The 24768-nt window shown below is 37.4% G+C and overlaps 1 protein-coding gene across 7 annotated transcripts in view; it reads left to right on the forward strand.

The window, feature by feature from the left end:
• Positions 1 to 8150: 8150 nt before the first annotated feature.
• Lrrcc1 (leucine rich repeat and coiled-coil centrosomal protein 1) overlaps positions 8151 to 24768 on the forward strand; it is a 38631-nt gene continuing 22013 nt past the window's right edge. For 2 of the 7 annotated variants that reach the window (XM_075971539.1, XM_075971544.1), the window contains exons 1-13: positions 8226 to 8448; positions 11138 to 11343; positions 11643 to 11708; positions 12387 to 12554; positions 14176 to 14351; positions 14450 to 14659; positions 15836 to 16032; positions 17516 to 17663; positions 18376 to 18524; positions 21296 to 21500; positions 22423 to 22562; positions 23243 to 23444; positions 24342 to 24527. In XM_075971539.1, the coding sequence (XP_075827654.1) occupies positions 8360 to 8448; positions 11138 to 11343; positions 11643 to 11708; positions 12387 to 12554; positions 14176 to 14351; positions 14450 to 14659; positions 15836 to 16032; positions 17516 to 17663; positions 18376 to 18524; positions 21296 to 21500; positions 22423 to 22562; positions 23243 to 23444; positions 24342 to 24527 (2142 nt within the window). In that variant the 5' untranslated portion in view covers positions 8226 to 8359. Of the gene's footprint in view, positions 8449 to 10905; positions 10991 to 11137; positions 11344 to 11642; positions 11709 to 12386; positions 12555 to 14175; positions 14352 to 14449; positions 14660 to 15835; positions 16033 to 17515; positions 17664 to 18375; positions 18525 to 21295; positions 21501 to 22422; positions 22563 to 23242; positions 23445 to 24341; positions 24528 to 24768 lie in introns of all 7 variants that reach the window. The other 5 variants (XM_075971543.1, XM_075971541.1, XM_075971540.1 and 2 more) reach the window with 5 other exon arrangements.

Raw genomic sequence — 24768 nt, forward strand, 5'->3', positions numbered from 1 at the left:
AATGCTCAAGATTCTTCTATCTCTTGTATTCTGCTATTTATGCTTACATTTGTGGTTCCTGATCTTTTCCCCATATTTCCACTTTCAGAATTCCTTAATTTTTTGTTTTCTTTATTGTCTCTATTTTGGTTTTCAAGTCTTGAATCATTTCTTTCACATGTTTGCTTTTTCTTGAGGGATTTGTTGATTTCTTACAATTTTTGTTTGTCTTTTCTCCATTTCTTTGAGGGGATTTTTCATTTCTCCTTTAAGCGCTTCAAACATCCTCCTCAAGTTATTTTTTTAGGTTATTTTCTTCTGCTTCGTCTATATTGGGGTGTTCAAGTTTTCCATTTTACAGTCAATAGTTTTTGTTGGTATCGTGTTGAACTTTGTGATGTTGAGTATCTTCTTGCCTTGTCTACTGATCTGTTCCTCTGATTGGTGTAGTTGGGGGTGATCACTCTTCCAAGTACCAATGGATCCAAAGCTCAGATGGGTGCTCCTCGTGGTGGAGTTGGGACCACAGTCCATTCACCCCAGAGGTCACTCAGAAATTCCAGAGACCATTGGCATTCCCAGAGTTTGCTCTGCAATCCCAGAGATGGCTTGGGCCTGTTTCTACCACAAAGGTGACTTGCTTGGATTTGCTCTCATGGAGGTTGCTGCCTCAGTTCTGCTCCTGTGGAGGTTGCTGGCTCAGGCCTGGTCCCACAGAGGTGGTTGGCTCAGCTTTGTTCCAAGGGAGGTTGTTGGCTTGGGCCTGCTCTGGAGGAGGTTGCTCCCTCAGGCTTGCTCCAGTGGGGGTTTCACTGGCTCAAGCTTGCTCTGAGGGAGTTTGCTGGCTTGGGTCTGGTCCTGTAGAGGTTGTTCATTTGCTTAAGCACTATCTGAAATAGGTGATCCTGCCTCCAGGAAACCACAGAATGAGACTGAGCTAAGCTCTTACTTTAAAGTCTCTGCTGATAACAGAGTATCCTGTAAACAAGAAGCAGACAGAACTGTTGCAGCCCAAAGAGTTGGCATGTGTTCTTTAATAACCCTCCATACAAAATAACTATAGGTCGAATACTAAACTCACTACAAAAGGGTGCAGCAAACATATTTTTCTATATTAACATGATGAATATGTTATTTTTTAAATAACACATTGTGGACCTTTCATCTGATCTTCACATAGAGATTCTTTGGCCTCTACACTACCTTATTGTATCGACTTTCAGAATTCATGGACAATTTGGTTTTATACATTTTTGTGGATCATCTGTATTTGTTTATTTCCTTCATATCCCTTTCTTCTTTTCACAAATTTTATCCTTGTATAATATAAGCCATACAGTGCTATAATATGAATATTTTGAGTTCTGATAGACATTATGACTTAACGATGTTATGAGCATATTTAAGATGAAGTGACTTAAATGGATGATCTGATATTTCTTGTCAGTCACTTTAATAGTCATTTGAGTTTTCTTATTGAAATTTAAATCTACAGACTGACACATGGGTATAAAGATTTATTTTTTCTCTATTGGACTACATAAGTATTAATTATTATGGGATTCTTGTACAGATTTGTATACTAGGTATACTTTTACAATGGTTCTCAACTTTCCAAATGCTACAACTCTTTAATACAGCAATCTTTGTATTGTGATAGCTTCAACCATAAAAATATTTCCTTGTTACTTCATAACTATAAGTTTGCTACTGTTATGAATCATACTGCAAATATCTGATATGCAGGATACCTGATATACAATCCTTGTTAAAGGATCATTGATCACCTAATAAGGTCACAATCCAGTTTGAGAACAATTGTTTAATAAGGTATGACTCCATTCAATCTTTCATACTTTTCCCCCTTTCTAACCTAGTTCCCATTTTGAAAATGTTGAATAATGGTACATTTAATTTGAATTACCTATTTATCACAAAATATGTAATGAGTGCCTCCTTTTTTCAAGCATCCAAGTGATTCAGAGAAATGAGGATCAATTTTGCACCTTAATGACCTCGTAGTAGATTGAGAAGTAAAATACAAAAATATTGTGTAGTACATTGTCCTGAATAATAATAAATGTGGTCCTCACAATGACTTTAGAGAGCACCATTATGAGGTTCAGATTCCCTAAGTGGCTAAGGTATAAACTTGAACAATGATGCTTAAATTTCTTGATAGGACCCTTCTTTATCTGTCTTCTCAGTTTCTACTTGTCATAGCAATGATTAAAACTCCCACAATAGTTTTTGACAGCAGAGAGACATTTGATTCTGTGGTCTGCTACGTTAAACCAACATAAATGTATCCTGACTTCAAAAGTTGGGTCTAAGAATATGTTGCTTTAAAAAAGGTTCTGCTTTTGTTTCCACACTTTCCTTCCAGACTAATGTGGTTTGATGGAACAAGACCTCCTGAAAAAGGTCTCCTCAAAACCCCAAATACTTCACCTAACAGAAAACAAAGAGCAGTTTGGAGAAAACTATGCCCAAATTCCCAAACATTGTTTATAAATTTTTGTTTTTATTTAAAGAGGGATATGACAGAGATAAATACATTGTATTGGTATGGATCTTGGTCTATTGATTCCAATTTAAGGTTAATTTTGTATATGTATATTTCTGCTCTTAATTAAGGTATTGCGTTTGTGCAGCTCATTTAAAATCATAATGTATAATTTAAAAATACAGGTTAAACCAGGCGTTGGTGGCACACACCTTTAATCCCAGCACTCTGGAGACAGAGGCAGGCAGATTTCTGTGAGTTCAAGGCCAGCCTGGTCTACAAAAGCTAGTTCCAGGACAGGCTCCAAAGCTACAGAGAAACTCTATTTCAAAAATCCAAAAAAGAAAAAAAAATACAGGTTAATAGATAGTCATCTATAATAGTCAAGCTTTTTAGTTAGGTTTTCTAGATGTACAGAGATATATTTGAGATGGATACGTATTTTTCAAATCTTTCAAAGACTAATAGTATATGGCATTTAAATGTTTTAAGAACTTAGAACTTTTTTGACAATGAGACACATCTGCTCCTGGTAGCACCAATCTACTTCAAGAGGATGATAAACATCAAAGAGTCTCCTTATAGAATTGGTTAGCCATCTGGGCAAGAAACTACTTTTGCCTGGACTGCTTGATGGTGTGCTGTATAAACTGGACATGCAGGACCCACAGAGAAATGACTGTTGAAGTTTCCTAAAGAAGGTGAGAAAGTCCTTCAAGGTTTCTATTTGATGAAAGAGTCTACCAGACATTCTGTAAGATGCAGAAGAATGTGATTGACAAATTGCCAATATAAGTGAAACTGCCTTTGAAATTTCCTGCCTAATGGAAAAATCTGCCAGATGCTATGGGCCTGTAGGTTGAAGATGTTACAGAAGAACTTGGGTGACTGTCCAGGCAGCAAGATGTCTCTGTCAGTTCTAGAGTTTTGGAAGTTGCTTACAATGCACTTCCTGTTTACTTAGGTAATATTATATCTTTCTGGAGTCTTTTATGGAGTTTAAGGTGTAATGTTATTTAGTAAGAAGTCTAAGCTAATAGGCCAAGCAGTGTTGTAATTAATATAGTTTCTGTGTGAATATTTCAGGTCTGGGTGGCCAGAAGCAAAGGAGCAGAGTCTCCACCTACAATCATTGAGTATTTCTTCTATATCTTTCTTAACACTTTTTTCTAGTTAAGAATTTTAGAATAAGCATATATAAAGCCAATACCATGTAGAGAAAATTTCTTAGTCACTTAATCTTTACTCACCTTTGTATGTAATGTAATTCTAAAATTCATGCTTCATAATACATTAACAAATACAATAAAATTATAAGTTAACAAATTGCTTCCCATTTACCATTTCAAATTCTTTATTATAAAACCTATCAAAATAATATGATTAGCTTTCAAATCTGTGTTCACCCTCCAAAAACTATATAATGTCTATATAATGGTCCTCAAAGATAAGTTCACATTTTAACTCACAGAACCGGTGAATATAACTTTATGTTACAAAGGATTCTTGCAAATATGGTTAAGTATCTTGAGGTGAAAGATATTTTACTATAGAGTCTAAATAGGCTACAAATGTAATCACAGATGTTCTTATAAGAAAGTGTTAAAAAGAGATTTGTCACACACAGAAAAAAGAAAACAACATGGACATGAAGGTAGACATTGGATTGCTGTGACTACAAGCCAAGAAAGGTCAATGTCCGTGGAAAATTGGAATAAAAAAGAAAGTGCATTTTCCTTGAGAACCTGCGAGGAAGAATTACCCTTCTCAGTTCTGTTCTTCCCACGTAAAATTTGTTTTCAACTACTGACCTCCAGAAATGGAAAAATCAATGTGCACTGCTCAAAACCTCAAGTTGGTAACCACCTGAGAAAACTAATAGACAAATTGGTTACCAAAATACTTTTGGAATCTCAGTGATTAGATTGAAAAAAAATATAAAATGAGAATTTTCATTTTTTTCTTGTTTGTTTGTTTATTTTAGTACACAGATGATGGGAAGCTGGATTTTTGAAGAATTTTATTTGCTGACAGGTTTAGAGACTAAAAGACCAAGAGTCAGCGGCACCACTTATTTAATCGCAAAGTCGTTGTCCTAATTTGTCCTGTTGCTGAGATAAAACACAGAGGAAAAAAAACTTGAGGGAGGAAAGGACTTTATTTTCCCCCTTCAAGATTACAATGATAAGAGAAACCAAGACAGCAGCAACTCAAAGCAGGAACCTGGTCGTAGGGACTAAAACAGAGACCATGGAGGGATGCTGTTAAAGGCTTGCTTGCTTCAGGTTCCTGTTCAGCTACCTTTCTTATATATATATATAAGATATGGCCCACTTGCCTACGGATGGTTACAGAGGGGTGCTGTTCATTGGTTTGCTCCTCATAGCTTGTTCAACCTGCTACCTGTCTTCCTCTCTTTCTCTCTCTCCTTCCTTCCTTCTTTCTTTTCTTTCATTTTTTTTCAACACAGGGTTTCTCTGTGTAACAGTGCTAGCTTTCTTGAAACTAGCTCTGTAGACTAGGATGGCCTGGAACTCACAGAGATCCACCTGCCTCTGCCTATCAAGTGAGTGCTGGGATTAATGGTGTGCACCGCCACCTCCCAGCCCCTGCTTTCTTTTAGAACCCAGGACAACCAGCCCAGGGATGGAACCATCCATCACTAACTAAGAAAATGGAAAATACATACAGGCTTGCATATAGCCCGATTTTATGGAGGCATTTTTGCCTTGATTGATGCTCCCTCCTCTCAAGTGACTTAAGCTTATGTCAAGTTGACATAAAACTATTCAGCACACTTAGGCATATTTTTAGGGCAAGGGCATAAAGTAGTCACATCCTTGCCAAAATATCCCGAGTTATCTCTAGGCCATTTACTAATATTCCTTCTGCTCTGATACTTCTTCAGCTGTACTCCACAGTTCAAATCAGGCTCAGAACTGTTTCCGAGGTCCTACGAGTATGGTCCATTCAGACTCGCTTAAAGTGTTCTATCATTTTTCTACTTTAAAGTCCCAAAGTCTTTCATATTCCTCTAAAAAAGATAGTATGGTCAGGCCTGTTACACCAATACCCAGTCCCTGGTACCAATTTGTCTTAGTCACTGTTCTATTGCTGTGAAGAGACACCATGACTAAGGTAATTCTTATGAATTTTTTAAAAAAGCATTTAATTGGGGGCTTACTAACAGTTTCAGAAATTTAGTTTATTACCATGGTTTTTGAAACCTCAAAGCCCACCCCAAGTGATACACTTCTACCATCAAGGGCACACCTACACTAAGGCCATACCTCCTAATCTTTTTAATCTGTTCAAATGGTGCCACTCTCTGGTGACTAAGAATTCAAATATATGAGCCTATGTGTGACAGTCTTATTCAAACCATGACACACATGTGATCAAATACAGACCATATTTGTCTTTCTGGACTTGGGTTGCCTCACTCTGGCATTTGCAAATAAAGATTGTTTGTTCATTTAGTCGAGAGTTGTTCAGTTTCCATGACATGAAGCTTTCTGTTGTTGATGATATCCAGCTGTTACTCTGTGGTGTCAGATAGGATAGAGTGTTATCACAATGTTCTTGTATCTGTCGAGACTTGCTTAGTTTCAGAACATCTGATCAGTTTTGGAGAAAGTTCCATGAGGTGCTGAGCAAAAGATGTATTCTTTTGCATTTTGGTGAAATGTTCTGTAAATATCTGTTGGGTCTATTTGGTTTATAACGTCTGTTAGTCCCAGTGTTTCTGTTCAGTTTTTGTCTAGATGACCTATCTATTGGTGAGAGAGATATTGAAGTCTCCCAAGATCAGTGTGTGAGGCTCTTTTTCTGACTTAAGTAGGAATTGGTTTTAGGGTGTTGAATAACATGATGAATGAGGAAGAAGTTTGGGGGAAAGGTCTATGTGACCCATTGTGGATGGAAGCAGAGAGAAGGCAGAGGACAAAGCTGTTTGGAGGTGAAACTCAGGGGGTTGGGTTTGGAGGAGAGGAAGGAGTGGTGAAGAACTGCAGTTAGTCTACCTGCATAATTGACCAAAATGACCAGGGTATGGCTCATTGTGGTTTAAAATGCATCGTTGGCACTTTCAGTGCCATAAGTATAGCTGAGTGAAGAAAGTTCTACAGACAACCTAAGCACTATTTTCTGTTGTACAGCCTATTAATCTACTTTAGAACTTTACCTTGGTGTCAATAAAATCCTCAATTTTTAAATTTTCTTTCTCTGTGTGTACTTATGTGTAAAAAATGAGCTTGGTGCATGTGTGTGTGTATGCATGACCTGTGCAGATATATTTACACATATGATCCTGAGATGACTTTGGGTGTCATACTCTACCACTGCTTGTCTATGTCCCTGAGAAAGTGTGTCTCACTGAACCTGAAGTTCTAGAAACTATCCTGTTTCAGTCTTTCAACAGTGCTTGAGTTACACGCCATGCCTAACTAAGATCCAATTTTTATCTGTGTTCTGGAATTTTTAATTCAAGTTCAATTGTTTCCACAGCAGGTATCATTAACTACTGTGCCATCTCTACAGCCTCAAAACTTCTGGTTTAAAAATAACAAAATATTTTAATGAACAAACTGTTATGAAATCAATCACTGCCTCGAGCAGTCTCAAAATGAGTTACATGTGTGATAACCAAGAAAACTGTATTTTGGTGGCTGTCGTCTTACCTTTGCCATGCCCCTTTGTGGTAGGTAGGTAGGTTTTCCCCACTGTACCAAAAGCTATCAGTCAGGTCACTTACCCATAACTGTGCACTAACAAAGGTATCAGATGCCTTGCCTCTATTTGAATGTCATTTTCACCATACTCTCAGCATCCCCTCCCATTTAGTGTGCTTTTCTGAAGGACTGTGGGAATAAAGACTTCAAGGGAGATCAGTCCACGATATGTGTATGGCAGAAAACATCATCGCAGCTCCCTAACACTCCTTTATATAAAAAGTCCAGGTTGTTTTGCTGGGGGGGGGGCTTCATCCCAGCTCTTGGAATAAGACCCCTACCCAGGGAGGATCAAGACCACTCCCACAGACTGTTTAAACTGCGCCCCCCCCCACACCCCCAGAGAATGAGAACATGGTCTCCGGATTCAGGGCGCTCTCCCCTTTCCTCTCTTCCCCTCTCCATGGGGCCACCCGGGAGCATTACATTAAACATGGGCGTCTTTTAATTCAGTTTAATTTGGTCTGATTGGAATTATTTGCGTGGGCGGAGAGGATCGTCTAAGAAAAATATATTCCTAACAATATAGAAGGGCAGAAGGAGTCAACTTATTCCATGATTTTAAATTTTAAATCCACAATGCAAACTCATTGCCAATTGTACAGTTAGTAACAGTTCTGCTAAGTATCTTTGGAGCGCTTGCTTTGCAGAGGCATAAAGGGTGTCTCATGAGTAAATTTTTTATTAAGAAAAACTAAGCATGGGGGGGGTGGCATGGGGACCAACATACATAAAGGAACTACAGAAATATTTAACGAATTACCAGAAGAGGCGGGGACCAAAAGGGGAAACGGTACTGTTTGTAAGATCATATCACAAAGTATAAAACCAGAATGCCGAGAAAAAGCCGTCATAAAACACAGGCTATATATAAAGCCTCTGAAGGGACCTGGAAGGGAACCACTTATTCCCAAACCCAGAGCCGCGAACGCCGAGCTTTAAAGGCGGATGCCGTAAAAGTCGAGGCCTCCAGGCAGCCGCAGCGTCCTGCTTTGCGGCAGCGCCCGGCGGGAAAGCGAGGCGGGCGGGCGGTTGAAGAGTCCTCGCCCCGCCCCCGGCCGCTTTCCAGCGCTCGGAAGGAGGCTGAGCAGGCTGGGACCCAGCGCTGGGCGCCGCTTAACACCCACTCCCCGTCGCCGGCGTCATGGAGGCGGCGGTGGATGCCGAAGTCGAACCTGAGGATGGCGACAGCAGCTGCGCGGACGTGTGCTTCATGGATAAAGGCCTGCAGAGGTAGCTGCGGCCACCCGATGGGACCCCTGGTCGGCTGGCTGAGGTGACGGGGTCCTCCCTGTCCTCCCAGCACAGCCCGGGGTCCTCCCTGTCCTCCCAGCACAGCCCGGGGTCCTCCCTGTCCTCCCAGCACAGCCCGGGGTCCTCCCTGTCCTCCCAGCACAGCCCGGGATCCTCCCTGTCCTCCCAGCACAGCCCGGGGTCCTCCCTGTCCTCCCAGCACAGCCCGGGGTCCTCCCTGTCCTCCCAGCACAGCCCGGGGTCCTCCCTGTCCTCCCAGCACAGCCCGGGGTCCTCCCTGTTCCGACTGGTTTTTAATTTCCTATGCACGAGGCACCATTAGACATACGTCCATATACTTGTTGAATGTACCACACAACTCTTCTAGCTGACCCTGTTTCGTGGTACCCAGACCATTCAGTGCTTTTGTAAGGATCCTAGACTTTTCCTTTTTTTTTCTTAATTTCTTTTTGTTTATTCAATGTCCCTTTCACGTCATACATTTTGATCCCATTCATTTCTCCATTCCTTAGCATCCACCCTGCCCTTGCAGCCCCCCAAAATAAAACTGTAGAGAAAAAAAGAAAAAATTAAAAATCTCGTCATCGAAGTTGTAGTGTGACCTAGTGAGTCACCCAGTGAATCTCTTTGTCCATGTGTCTTGCTTACAAGTGTTCCTTGCAAAGAGCCTTTGGACTGATTCGAGGCCTTTGGTTTTCACTACACCATCAATGCTGGGTCCTCACCAAGACTCTTTGGATATCTTGTTATAGGTATTTTCACTGCAGGAGTCTCCCTGTCTTTGTGGGGCTGCCCTACTCTGTCCATGAACCTTAGCATTTATAATGTTTAAAACAGCTTAGTCTGGCTAAATCTGCAGTTTGTCAGGGAAGAGATTTTTCAAAGGAATGCTTGTATTTATATTTAACAATGGTTATCTTTTCCAGGATGTTGTCTGTGTGAATGTTATATATCATTACTAATGCCCACAGCAATTCTGCAAGGTCGCTTTTCTAATAAGCAATGGATGTGGGATTTTCTATTTTAGATACATTATATAATTTCTGACACTGCGACCAGTGAACAATTAAATCCAGCAATATTCATTTCTGATGTGTCAGAAAACATGGTTATTAAGAGCATATGGTAATTGCACAAGATCTGGCCCTGAATAATTCTGTAAATGATAGAAGCTAAATAACTGGCAAATATATCAAACAGGCATCTTTAGAAATTGGTGGTTTGAGGTCTGAAAATGTTTGCTTGCTGCCAGTTAGTTAGTAGGTTCCCTGCACCTTCATAGTAGCCAGCACAACCACAACTGTTGCGGTGCTGTTCCTGCGCACATTCATCTAGCACATCTGCCCTGTGCGCTGTAGTTCAATGGAACTATTTCTGTGTTCTACTATGCAAGTTTCACTTATAAGTGGTAATTGAGGGAGTAGAAAGATGATTTCTGTTTAGAGGAAATGTGTTCTAACTTGCAGTTAGAGCAGACAAGAGTTTTCCCACTAGGAAGAGCAATAATTAGTGATTTTCTTAGATATCAACTAAATTCTAGACTGACTAGCTATCACAGACGTTAAAGTACTTAAAGTTAGAAGCTCATGCATTTAATGTTGATTTATGTCAGGTTGATTTTTGTCTGTTGGTCTTTTTAATTGCCATAAACTGCTTAAGAGTTGTGAAAATTAAATGAGAAAAGGGCTTAAGAGTTGTGAAAATTAAATGAGAAAAGGGAACAGCTTTAAAGGTTACAGTTGCTCATTCTTAGCTATGAGAAGAGGAAGGGTCAATTTTCTCTAAGAATGCCACCACCCCTAATAAGTCTACCGATGATGTGAGATGTCTTTCTGTATATGTGTTGCTTTTATTGGTTAATTAATAAAGCTGTTTTGGCTAATGACTTAGCAGAGTATAGCGAAGTGGGAAATCAGAACAGAGATGGAGAAAGTAGGCAGAGTCAAGGAGATGTCATGTAGCTAGCTGCCAATGAAAAAGATGCTACAGCCACCGGAATCTTTCCGGTAAGCTACAGCATGTGGCGATACACAGGTTAATAGAAATGGATTAATTTAAGATAGTTAGCTAAGAATATACCTGAGTAATTGGCCAAGCAGTGCCAATATAGTTTCTGTGTGATTATTCGGGTCTGAGCAGTCTCCATCTACATTCCATACTCCAGTGGAAGATTGCACATCCAAGGATATTTTGCAGCTCAGATTGGCCTTGGTTGTGGAAACAAACCAAAATGGACAAAGTTGAGTAGGAAAGGAAGAGAGAATGGGTTAGGAAGAGGTGAGAGAGAGTAAATATGATCAAAATACATATGTATGAAGAACTTGAATGAAGTTCTTAAAATATATATACAAAAGAAGCAAAACAGAGAGGTATGCTAACATTCAGGAGCTTTTCTACTTACTGACTGTTGAAATCTCCCTTTACTCTATACGACAGTGACTTTGCATATGCAAGCTGAAAGTATCCAGAGTTACTCATCCTTCTGTGTTTGTATAAATGAACCAAAATGTTAGTATGCATGGTAAGTAATAAAATATTGCAAGGAAAAAATAGGAAGGACTTTTTTCTAAAGTCAGTAGACAATGTATTCATTATAATCTGCTACTTGATTAATTTTAACTATTTGGTCATGCTTTAAAATATGTTTTCATAACATTTTCTTTTATAGTATATCAGAGTTATCGTTAGATTCATCCCTTCATGCCGTCAATCTGCATTGTAATAACATCTCCAAGATCACATCCATTGATCACATTTGGAACCTACGACATTTAGATCTGTCATCTAATCAAATAAGTCAAATTGAAGGACTGAACACACTGACAAAACTATGCACTTTAAACTTGTCCTGCAATTTGATCACAAGAGTAGAAGGTTTGTAAACTATTATATGTGGTATTTTGTGTAAATGAAAATGAAGAAAACTATGTGCATTTGTTTTCTTCAGTGAATGGAGTTAATAGAATCATAAAATTTTGAAAATTGACCATAAAACCTACTATGAATTTGTTTTATTTTCCCATAAAACTGTCTTTTAAAAGCTAAATACACACACACACATACACACACACAACCCAACAGTTGATTTCACTGTATCAATCTGAAATGGTGCTATGTCTTTTTATTTAAACCTTATAAAAGCTATGTTTTATCTCCCCCTGCCCCATTTTTAGGACTTGAAGCACTGGTTAATCTGACTAGACTGAATTTGTCTTATAATAATATAAATGATCTTAGTGGTAAGTAGACATGCTTATATTTCTATAATGCTGAAGCTTTACAGTGTGTTAGGACTTAGCTCAGTGTTGAGAAACTCCAAATAATAGTGATGTTTTGACCAAGGATTTTATCCAAATGATGTACTTCTATAAAAACCATTGTTACTGCCAAAACTATACTCATGTCAAAAGTAGAGATAAAGAAGAGGATGATCAGTAGCAGAAAAAGCTAAAGTGAGGAAAACCTACTTTCGAATGCTATACTTAATCTTAAATAGTTAACCACTATAGTCACATAAAAAGAGGTAGTTACAGTAAACCTCTGATAGTGATAGAAACTTACTATATCTGGTGCCTTCTCGTGTGGCTGCCAGTAGCCAGGTATGAAAATTGACATGAAATATGACTGGTTGGGCAAGGGACTGAATATTTAAATTTTAATTTAAATATAAAAGCTACTAATGACTATGACATTGCACAATACAGACATGAAGGACTGCAGGGACTTGTATCTTAAAAGTTAAAGTCATTCAGGTGGTCAGCATGCCTGAGAAGGTTTTGAAATTGTTACATGTTTTTTATTAAAGGGATATAACTAATAAAATTTCAAAATTCTTAGGATTACCAGTTAGAACTAACAAAATTTCACTAATCTCATATGCTGTTGTCTTAAAAACTTTTTTCCCCTACTTGTTACAGGGTTGATGCCTCTTCATGGACTGAAGTATAAACTTAGATATATTGACCTACATAGTAATTGTATAGATAGTATCCATCATTTACTTCAGTGTACAGTCGGCTTGCACTTCCTAACCAATCTTATTTTAGAGAAAGATGGAGAAGGTAATCCTATCTGTCTTGTACCAGGTAGGTAGTAGTTAATTTAATATGATGCTTTTCTCCTGAATTTGGTGTTCATGATCCACTTTAATTTCAGTCTTAAGCTTTGCAGTTTTAGGTTTTTGCTTTTTGTTTGTTTTTAGTATGTTTAGAAAAACATAAAGAATTTATTGGAAAATAACCCTAAATTGCTTCTTTGTTTAAAGGATAAACAGGCCTCTCCTTCCTTTCTTCCTTCCCTCCCTCCCCCCTCCCTCTCTCCCCCCTCCCTCTCTCCCCCCCTCCCTCTCTCCCCCCCTCCCTCTTTCCCTTCCTCCCTCTCCCATCCTGAGACAGTATCTTTTTGAATTCAGGTTGTCTTCAAACCATGAACCCTCCCTCCACTCTCTAAGCGCTGGGATTGCAGTTATGCACTGTATGAATATATTACATTATTAATTGTGGCTTTTGAAAGTTTAAACTTACATGTTCATTTCACAGCACCCACATGGTGCCATTCATAACTTGAATTTCAGGTCAGTACCCTTTCTTCACCTCTGTGGTCACCAGGAATGCATGTGGTACATGCATACATAAAAGCAATACTCAAATGCATAAAATAAATCTTTAAAAGAAGTTCAAACACTGATTTGCTACATTTCTATCTCTCTTTTGAGGTCTTTCCAACCAATTAATTGAACCTTCTGAGAAATATTTAGTATTGAAATTACTTGAGGGATTAGTTAGATGGTGTACCTTGTCACCATCCTGATGACCTGAGTTCAGTTCCTAAAACCTACATGGTAAAAGAAGAAAAATGACTCTCACAAGCTGTCCCTTGACCTATACATGTTTAAAAAAAAAAAGAGGGAGGGAGGGAGAGAAAAAGAGAAATTGGTTGAGGACTTACGTAGATGGCTCAGTGGTTAAGAGCACTGGCTACTTTTCGACAGGATCTGGGTTCAAGTCCAGTACCTACATGATGACTCACAACCATCTGTAACTCCCATTTCTGACTTCCTTTAAGGTAGGAACCAGGCACACACATGAACAGACATACATGCAGCCCAAATGCCTTTACATTTTTAATGTTAAAAAAAAAAGGAAGAAATTATTTGAGTAAAATTTAATATTAGTTTCTATTGGATTGTATACCATTGTAATGTTAATTTGGCAGTTTTCTTGTTTAATTCTTAGGAAAAGTGAATATTTTTCTCTTAAATAGTTGATTTTGCATATTCTAATATTATGTGTCATTAAGAAGAAAAGGTGGGATATTTCACTAATATCTCACTATGCCACTCGAATTGCCATTTTTCCTTACCATTTTATGATGGTCATATTAATATAAACAAAAGACCTGCTTATCTTCCTTCTCAGAGGAAAATGCTGTTGATTTCATACATTTATAATCTCAAGGTAATTTTCCAGACCAGATGGTTTCAGTGATTTGACTTTACCAGGAATTGGTATTTGGGATGGGGTCTGGATTGCTTTGCCTCTCTTGTATTTACTGATTGTATGTTGAAGATGCTGAGTACGTAATGTTATTGTCAGTGCTTCATCAGACTGACTTTCTTGTTCATGCAGAGTATACCTACTGGCTTGGTTTGTTCTAGAAATAATCTCTTAAAGTATTTATGCTTTGGTTTTGAACTCTGTTTCCAAGGGTACCGAGCTATCATTCTCCAGACTTTGCCACAACTGAGGATCTTAGATTGCAAGAACATTTTTGGTGAGCCAGTAAACTTGGAAGAAATAAACTCATCACGCCTACAGTGCTTCGAAGGACTTTTGGATAACTTAGTTTCTTCTGCTTCCCCCCTGAATATAAGTGAGGATGAGGTAGAGTATTGGTGATTTTTCTTAGAGAAAAGATACCTTCAAGTGTTAATGGATCAGAATATGAACTTTAAGGATTCGGGTTTGTTTCTGTGCCTTAGGTCGTTGACAGTATGCCAATGGCAGCACCGCCCATGGACGTATTACCTCCTTTGGAGCAGTTCACCAGCACACCAGAAGATAATGTTTTGACCTCGCTCTTATCGGTGTGTCCATCTTCTGAACCAGAAAAAATTAATCATGAAAACGATTTTCAGAATGAAATGAAACTTCAGAAATTAGATGATCAAATCTTACAGCTTCTCAATGAAGTAATTTTATTTTTATTTTTCTGAAGGCTAATATGTTTATTAAAGAAAAGGTAGTTAAGAAAGTATGAAGTAGAAATTTAACCAACCAAAAGCATCATATTGACTATATCTGTATTTTTGTTTTCTTTACAGAAATAGAATTACATATAGTAACAGTGGTAGAAAACAGCAGGATGTTTTTTTTTTTTTCACTCATTTTCTTGTTGCCTTCCTTCATGAGTATCAATACTGGTATTGCCAATAATATTTTATTGTTTTGTGAATGTAGCATCAATTAATAGATATTTGACTATGATATATGATTATGAGCATTATAGTCAAGTTTTGATTTCTCTTTGCCGTGTACCTACATGTTGCTTATTCCTATCTTACCTTTTGGGTAGGAGTTGCTGGAACATCCCATGTCCCTAATAGCAGTTCATGAGAGTTCTAGTTTACTTTTTTTAAGATGAGGTCTTAACTGTGTAACACAGACTGACCTTGATGCTTCTGGAGCTCTGGGATTACAAGCATATACCAATATACCTTGCTCTCATGTGCCTTTTTCATTATAAATCTTCCTTTTGACTCTTTTGGAATATATCCTGGACACAGAATGTTATGTGTCTTAGATTCTGTTAGAGTCTTCTAAAAAATGTTGGCATTCTTATATTTAGCATTAATTTGATTTGACTTAAAACTCTAATTTTGTCTAAACAAGTATTAGTTCATATTTCATTTGTTTTTAGAAATTGTCTTTTATTACCTCTAGTTTTTAACTCAAAAGATTTTCCTTTTTATACTTGACTATTATAGTTTCTCCATAGAAAACTGATAGTCTCAGATTGAAACATTGTCTATTCTGGTCCATTTTGCAAGTATCAGCTCCCATGTAGACTAGTCTTACCTTTTTATCACTTTGATGTCTTTAGTTTTAACTTCTATTTTTGTTTTGCTTCTTTTTCATTTTCCCAGAGTTTATAATTGTCTGTAAAAGAGTTGAGCTACTGAAAGCTCTTTTTTTCTTTTTGTGCCAGAACTGAATTTCTTGCCTTCAGTTTCAAAGATATACAATTTATACATCTTTAGTCTTATAAAATGTTTTAATATTTAAGAAGACTTTAAATTTTAATTATACTGAACAGAACTTTTAACAGGCTTTATATCTTTGTTTCTTTCTTTTTTTTATGTTCTTAGACTTCTAATTCTTTAATAGATAATGTTCCCGAGAAAGACCTCGGACCAAAAAGAGACGCAGACATAACATCTGAAAGTGACTATGGGAACAGAAAAGAGTACAGTCGAAAAATTCCTAGAAGAACAAAAATCCCATATTATGCCAGAACTATTCAAACTATTAAGCATCACAATAAAAACAACGGTGCATTTGTAAGGTACATGCTTGGTCTTAGTGAGCAAATGAGGTTACGAAGGCAGGAGTAGCTGACTGACTTCTTGGCTCACGATGATATACCTGTCAGTTTTATCATCAAATTTTAGGGCATAAACCTAACCCTTGCCCCCAGTCCTACAGTTTCTGCATCCATGGATTTAACCCACTACTGAACAAATAAAATCAAACAAAAGAATTATATGTTTACTGACATGAACCATTTATTAGGTTTAAAATTAATTGCTTCTGATTGAACATTCACAAACTGTTTTTTCTTGTCATTATTTCCTAAATAATGTAGTATAATAAATAGATTATTTTAGGTATTATGGCAGATATTGTATTGGATATAAAAATTAGTCTGGACAACTTAATATATACTCACACAACTATGCCATTTTATATAATGGACTTGAGCATTTAGATATTTTGTTATTTGAGGTTGGTTCTGGAACCAATCCCTGCAGAAAGTTAAAAATGGTGTATTCATATAAAAGATTGCTTTCTCTTTGTACTTAGCAAAGTTGAGAAATTAATACAAATACCAAAATGCCACTGTATTATTTACAGTGGGAAGAAAGGCTAAAACACTTGAGTTTTCCTGACAAGTTTCTACTCTACATGTAGGCTCATTTAGCCAGAAGGCCTAGCTAACCAGTACCAACTAAGCAAATGTAATGATTACGTTTTTGACATGAGGATTTAGAAATCTGATGTCTGTATTTTCATTGCAGAGATATCAACCTTGCTAGTTGTTTAAAAAAGACTACACTTTTTGCCTGCATAATTCTTTTCTTAAATGTTTGTTATTTAAATTCTTTATAGTGATCCAATTGTACTTTCATGTATAAAACTTGCTCAGTCCTTTTAATAGTAAGAATATACTTCTTAATACTCTGGCTACCGATAGAATCTGTTTATTATGCTATATTGTGTCAATTTTAAACTTTAAAGTACCATAGGGTATTTAAATCATGTTTTCAAATTTTTATATTAGAAATCATAGTCTATTTCATCTTGAATATGTTGAAAGACTACACATAAAAAATCATAATCTTTTTAAAATTCTTGACTCTAAATAGTGAGTCAACAAAGCACATCCATTGTGAAATTTATGAATTAGCTTGTCCAATTAACTATTACCTTACTTAATACATTTTTTGTTTAAAAAATTATTTACTGTATATGTGTGGGTGTTTTACCTGCATGTATGTCTGTACCGTGTCCTGGTGCCCACTAATGAACAGAAGAGGCATTAGATCCCCTGGAACTGGGGTCACAAATTGTTGTGCTGTTGTGCCATGTGGGTACTGGAAATTGAAACCAGATCCTCTGGAAGGGGAGCTAATGCTCTTAACCACTGACCCATCTCTTCACACCCTTACTTAACATGTTTTCTAACAATATTACTTATATATGTAACTAGAGGTGTTTGTATTGGAAAACTGTACTTTGGATTATTCTCTGCGTTTTATTCTTTGCAGTTGTAATCGCAAAATGAGACAGCCTTACCTTAAAGATTTATATGTAAGATCGTCTTTAGTTAACTGTAATGTTTTAAGAGACTTAGACGAGCAGAAGACTGACATAATTAAAGTAAACAAAAGTGTCTCGGACGACAACACTTACCGGGTACGGTTTAGAAAGTTAAGAAAAACTTAGGTATAAAACCCTAGAAAGTTAACCATTCTTTATGAGCAATAAATGTTTTGTAGTTTTATCACTGATGGGAATTGGCTTTTATGCTTCCTGATTTCTAGACTTTGTGTAATATTACTGCTTTTACATTTGCTAACGATGAGATCAGTTGAAATGATGCTACATTCTTGTGGAGGAGTATCCATTATGAATTTTCCAGCTCCTTTTTCCCAAAGAAATAGTTCCTAGTTTAAGGGTGATACTGTATTATTTCAAATATAAAGATAAATCTTCATGTTTTCTCAAAGAAGTATTCTGTCTTGTTGGTTGTCCTAAAACCCAATTTTGGAAAAGGATTCAGAGATGCTTAAAATATTTTAAAAATTCAAGACTTGCTGATTGTATTAGATAACTTTGCCCTTATTTTATATGTTTGAGTACTGGTTATTCTACTATGCTCTGTAAAACAATGTGCTCTAATAGTTGGATTGCCTTTTATAATTGTCATGACCCTAGCAACTGACATTCATTTGATACGGTTGTGTACCCAGCACTATTCTGCGCTGTTCTGTGTGCTTTGAATTCATTAACTCTCATCGTAGCTTTTTACAGCAGGTACTGTTATTATAAAATAAATGAAAAGACTGAGGCAGCAAGAACTCGGGTAACTTTTTCAAATTCATAAAGCATTGCTATTTTCTTTTAGTCCCTCTTGGAACAGTTAGACCAAGAGAGAGAGATGAGGTGGAAAGCTGAGCAAGCTGAAAAGAAACTTATGGATTATATCGATGAGCTGCTTAAGCAAGCAAGTGAGAAAAAAGATGTTCACAGCCTGGCTCTCATTACCACAGACAGGTAAGACAAAATATGCCCTTAAAGATGTCCCTCAGAGCCTGAAGATTACTAGACGTGGAACCAGGAAAAATTAGGGGGAATGAATACATTTGACTTTCACTTGATTTTAAGATTTAGTGCTTTCTTGTTACATAAATGGGGAATTTGGGGTACATGTAGTTGACCACTTGTACTGGGAAGTGTCAGGTGGGTGAGTATTATACATAAACAATGAGATAAGACTTTGTGGGGTGCGGTGACTTGCTTTGTAGAGTACCATATTTATAAAGGGCTGGCACTGGCCATTGGCAAATTTCTCTTTGAGGTTTATGAATCCTAGTCTCTGTTTATGTACTCCCTTTCTGCTAGGTTTGGTAGTACCACATAGCCCAAGTTTCCTAATTCTTTTCTTATTTTTTCTTGTCTAGTCTGTCTCCTATTTGTCTGAGGGTTTTTATTTTAATGTTCCTCTATCTTATTTCATTATGTGAAAATACATTGATTTCTATGGCTAATTCTGACATGATCCCTTTTCTGAAATAGTTATTAAGTTTCTTTTCTAGAGTTCCTTTCAGATTTTTTTGTTTATTTGGTTGGTTGGTTTTTATTTTTTGTTTTGTTTGTTTTTCTTATCTCTAAAAGAACACTAGGTCTCCAGACTTGCTATTGGCCATAAGTGGATTGGGAAGATGCTACTAGTTCAGTTTTGTATCTGTAGCATGCATACTTCCTCCTATAAAATCTTTCCTGAATGCTTGGCAGTGGTGGCATAGGCCTTTAATCCCAGCACTCAGGAGGCAGAGGCAGGTGGAATTCTGTGAGTTTGAGGCCAGCTTGGTCTACAAAAGCTAGTTCTAGGACAGGCTCCAAAGCCACAGAGAAGCCCTGTCTTGAAAAAAAAAATAATAATAATCTCTTCTGAATATCAAATTGAGGTACACTGTTTCCAACCTGATCCCTAATTTATTTTAGACATTTGGTTTTATAATACTGATACTTAAAAAACAAAATCCTTTCCTACCTGCTTGTTTTATATGTTGTACTTGTGTGATAGGAAAAAAGAAACCACGCTAAACATGTACAGTGAGAATCTTTGTAGCTGCACATTTTTGGCACTCTTGTGTGAGTGCCTCTGTCAGTTTCCTGCCTTATTTGTGTTTGAGGGATCACTGTGCTGAATATATGGAAGAAAATCTACCGGGGGCCTAGAGTTCCAGCCTCAGCATCCCTCATGGCTCAGAATAGGATGTTTATTTAAGGCAAGTGAAAATCTGAGGGTTAAAAAAAATTAACTCAAGTACATTACTGCTACATGTTCTTTATTCCTTTGCATGAAGAAGCAACAAGAAGAAAAAGAAGAAGGGGTGATCTTCATGAGGTTTCTGTAGTTGGAAAATTCCATAGGGAAGGACAATGATAATATGCATAGGGAAGGGAATAAGGCTCAGAACACCCTCAAGAGCAGAGCCCTGTTACATGACAGGTTTATAGAGATCGAGGATGAGTCACGGGGACACTATAGAGGATAGGATTCCTCTTCAGGATAAAACCAAGCTGTTTTAGGGGTTGTTTTATTGCATTTTATTTCCTTTGCATTATAGTTGAAATTCCTTTTAGTGTTGGCATTTTGTTTGCTTGTTTAGTTGGGTTGTGTTGTGTTGTGTTGAGTTTTTGAGGCAGCATCTTACTACATAGCTCTGGCTGGACTGGAAATCACTAAGTAGAGTAGTCTGGCCTTGAACTCAAAAGAGCTTTAGCGGTCTCTGCCTCCCAGTGCTTGGAATACAGGTATGGACCTCCAGGCCTGGTTTGGCATACTTTGTCTCTTGTTTGCGGCTATATGTGAATAATTTTTGTTTTATTTCATAGTATAGGTATTAATTAAATGCACTTAATAGAAGCTAATCTCAACTGCTCGCTGGATTTCATTGAATTTGGGATGTTTGAAACATACTTCCTTTCTAGCTCTATACAGTCTCTCGTTTGTACCTGACGTCAATGGTCCATGTTCGTTGCTGTCTTGAGAAGTCAGTCTCAGTTGTTCTGACTCCGCTTTTATCTACACCCATGTGTGTTTGGTATCTTGAGATTAATGCTTCACAGCTCTTGATGTTATTGTGTGTATCTTGTATCCACCACCTAGTCTGAAGGCTAGGGATCATACTATGAATAATGTCATGTCAACAGAGTAAATCTCATTTATTGTAGTATCTTTATTATTCCAACCTCTTTGGACAATAGACTTGTTGATCTAATGATTTAGCAGAAGTGCCTTTCCTATATTTTGTGTGTTTTCAGGTTAGCCCATCCTAAGAAAGGAGCATCTTGCTTCTTACTCTGTATTCTTTACTTAGTAAATGGTGTGCCATTACTATTCTGTCAGCTTCCAAAACTAGAAATAATTGTTCTACCACCTTTTTCTCAAAGTCAATTGTTATCAATATCTTCTTGATTCTGAATCTTAAATTATATATCTCCTCTGATACTGATCTCCCTTGAGGGCGGTGACTATACCTTATTTATACCGAATGCTTTTAAAAACTTCACATCTAGCCCACAGTTGAGACACACTAGGGGTAAAGTATTGCTGTGAAATAATAAAGTTTATCTAAGTTTCTTTAATTTGTGACCAATGTTTTTCTGTTACAGCAAAATGTTAGTTTCAGAGTCGGGACAAATGCATATATTACTTCAGATACTGATCACTATTTTAAGCCTTAACATTGATTACAGTTTTCATTATTTTTGTACATGTAACATTCTTACGATTGCATATATAATTTATGCTTCAGGCTAAAGGATGTTATTTTTAAAGAGAGACATTCCAAGGCTCAACTTGAAATTATAGTTCATAGACTTCAAAATGAAGTTAAAAAGCTAACTATTGAACTAATGAAAGCACAAGATCAGCAGGAAGATCACATCAGACACTTGAGAACCCTGGAAAAGGCATTGGAAAAAATGGAGAAACAGAAAGCACAGCAGCAGCAGGCACAGGTATCTGAATGGATCCATGATGTGGATGAACAGACTCATGGCTTCCTCCCTGAACCTAATTGAATATTATAGTAAACTCAAAAGATACCAGGCTCTGCGCAGAAATTAAGTCACTGTTGTTTTTTACATAGCATTCACACAGCCTGTGGATTGTGTCTTTATTCTACCAGTACTTACATAAAGCAATTATAAGAGTTGACAGAAATATTGCAGATAGGTAGGCTCATATTTTTGAGAGATAGCTTTCAAATCCGTGAGGTACTTGAAAGAGTTTTCACTTTCATGCTTTTGTCATGGAACCTGTCAAAACATGTGATGCAAATCAATAATAATTGATGTCAGTATATTTGATGTTTCAACTTGGTCTGACAATATCATTCTTAATTCAGTAAAGTTTGAAAACAGCTCAGTTATCAAGTCATGCCATTTAATCAACATTTAGAGGAGCTGCCATAAAATACAAGTTGGTAGTTGCAGGGGTGGCCATGAAGCTCTTAAGTCTGCCGGCTTTTCTGTATAAGGACTTTCCCTTTTCTCTCAGATACTGATCTTAGTCCTGTTCTCCCTAACATGCTGAACGTCAGCACACCCAAAAGCACTCTCACTCACCATGTGTCTGGCAGCCTGCTTGTTTGACCTCTGTACCTAACTCCAAAAGGCATGACTTTTTCCCCTTCTCCATCTTCCCCCTCCAGGTAGCTGCCAGGGTCTACAGCTTGCCTGTCCTGTGGCTTTTCTTTTAAACTAATGAAACTGCCCTTGGCCTTTAAACATACTAACCAAATATAAAGTAGAAGCAGGTAGTGACTGTTAGTGCTGTATGTACCATATGTATGACACACAAATGAGGCTACAACTACCTTTAGACCTAGAGGCAGGGGGATAATTGTGGGACTGTTGTAATCCTTTGTACCTCATTCAGATGAGACTTATCCAAGAGGTGGAGCTCAAAGCCTCGGCTGCTGATCGAGAAATAAACTTACTTCGAACTTCTCTTCACCAAGAAAAAGAGCAAGTACAACAGCTTCATGAACTTCTGGCATTGAAAGAAGAGGAACACAGGTGAATGAAACGTATCAAGACAATATTGATATTCATAAGTATAAAACGAAATTTCTGGTTCTGTCCACCCTCCTTCCTACCCAGCAATTGACCATTTAGTGACGTCTGACAGAATTAACTCATGGAGGGCTGGCAACATGGCTTAACACCAAAGCCTGACAAGTATGGTTCCTGGGACCCTTGTGACACAAGGAAAACCTGCTCCTGCAGGTTGTCCTATGACACCTATGTATGATATAACATGTAATCTGTCAGCCAATCAATGTAGTGAAAAAAAGGAGTAAAATCAGAATTAACTTAAGAAAAAAAAACATATTTGCACCTCTATTAAATTCAGTCCTTTAGAAATAGCAGCTGAAAAACAAATGTGTGGCTTTGGTGTCAGCATGAAAAGAAGATTCTTATAAATAATGCACCTTATTTCTACATTTCTTCAAGCTTAACAAAAATTGCCCATCCTGTAGAGAGGTAGCTGTTAGTTTCCAAATAACTATTGTAAGACTACTCGGTATTTATTCTTTAAACCAGTAGACTATGAACTTTCTCTGTCTATACATTTTTGTGTTTTAAAGCAAAGAACTGATCTTCCATTAACCTTAGGTGATGCAAATGTTAAAGGCTATTTAAAGACGTTTGAATTTTTATTTTCATGAACTGCATTTCTTTGGTTTCCATTCCAGGAAAGAAATTGAAACTAGGGCGTTTTTCAGTGAAGCAGAGTTTCAGGAGGCACTAGCCAAAGAAATGTCCAAAGAAGAAAGAAAGCATGAGCAAGAAGTAAAAGAATACCAAGAAAAAATTGATATATTAAACCAGCAGTATTTGGATTTAGAAAATGAATTCCGTATTGCTTTAACTGTTGAAGCCAGAAGATTTAAAGATGTAAGAATTGATGTGTAGCTCTGTTGATAAGAGAACCACATTTTAGAATCTTACAGTCTTTCCATCTCTGTTAATGCTATTCTCAGTCTTCTAAGTGCTTATGCCAAAAACTAATGCCAACATTGACTCCCTTTTCTCTGATACTCCATAGTGAGTACCTTCCGAGCTTTTTGTAGTGTTATTTTTAGAATATAGTCTTTCTTACCAACTTTGTATTAACATGTGAGTTAGATGTTACCACTCCTCAACTAATTTGCCTTTCCATTTTACTCAGAAGGATAATCAGAACCCTGTGTTGTAGCTGACTTCATGTTCTTGCCATTTTCCCCTTTCCTCATGCTACTCCCATCACATGTGTTATACTGTTCCTTGAAGCACTTCCTGCCCAGACACCTTCCCTGTGTACATTTACATTCTTGTTGTCTGCTGGTAACGTCTCAATAACAATGTCATTTAAAATTGAACATTCCTCTTACAGTACTTTACATCCCTCTAAGCTTACGTTTTCTATATCGTTTCATGATGCATAGTTTCTTCCTGTTGGTATACTGCTAGTCCCTAACTACTACAAGACAATTTAGTCTGTTTTCTCCATTAGTAAGTACACTGCAGTGCCAAACAGTGGCTGACCTATAGCAACTGCTCAGTGAGTATGTGTCATACAAATGAATCTTGGTTCTTACACTCACTACTTAGTTTCTTGGGTAATTAAACAAATGAGGAGCAGGCCCCTTGGGTCTGTGTTTTATCTGCTGGGAATTAGTAGATGGAAACAAACTACCTCTGATTTTTGTTTTGCTAAAATGCAAGGTTTTTAAATGAAAATTATAAACTGTTTCTAGGTGCAATATTTTCTATTTGGGAAGCTGCTGTTTATAATATGATTTTGAAATATAGGTTCAAGATGGTTTTGAAGATGTTGCAACTGAGTTAGCCAAGAGCAAACATGCTCTTATTTGGGCTCAACGCAAAGAAAATGAATCATCATCTTTAATTAAAGATCTGACCTGTATGGTGAAGGAACAAAAGACAAAACTGTCAGAAGTCTCCAAATTGAAACAGGAAGCAGCTGCGAATTTACAGGCAAGAGTCTGGAGTGCCATTTCCTTGGAGCTTTCGCATCACCTCAAGTGTGAGCAGTGCAGTTCAGGGTACTCAGGATTAATTTGGAGATGTTCTTGATGAATGTATACCTTGTGAAGTTAATGATTTCATAGATGATATTGCTTTCATCAAAATATCTAAGCGTGTCAGGTATAGTGATGCACACTTTGAGCCCAGCTCTTAGGAGACAGAACCAGTCAGAGGGATCTCTGAATTAGAG

Source organism: Microtus pennsylvanicus, chromosome 5, assembly GCF_037038515.1.
Source record: "Microtus pennsylvanicus isolate mMicPen1 chromosome 5, mMicPen1.hap1, whole genome shotgun sequence".
NCBI classification, from domain to species: Eukaryota; Metazoa; Chordata; class Mammalia; order Rodentia; family Cricetidae; genus Microtus; species Microtus pennsylvanicus.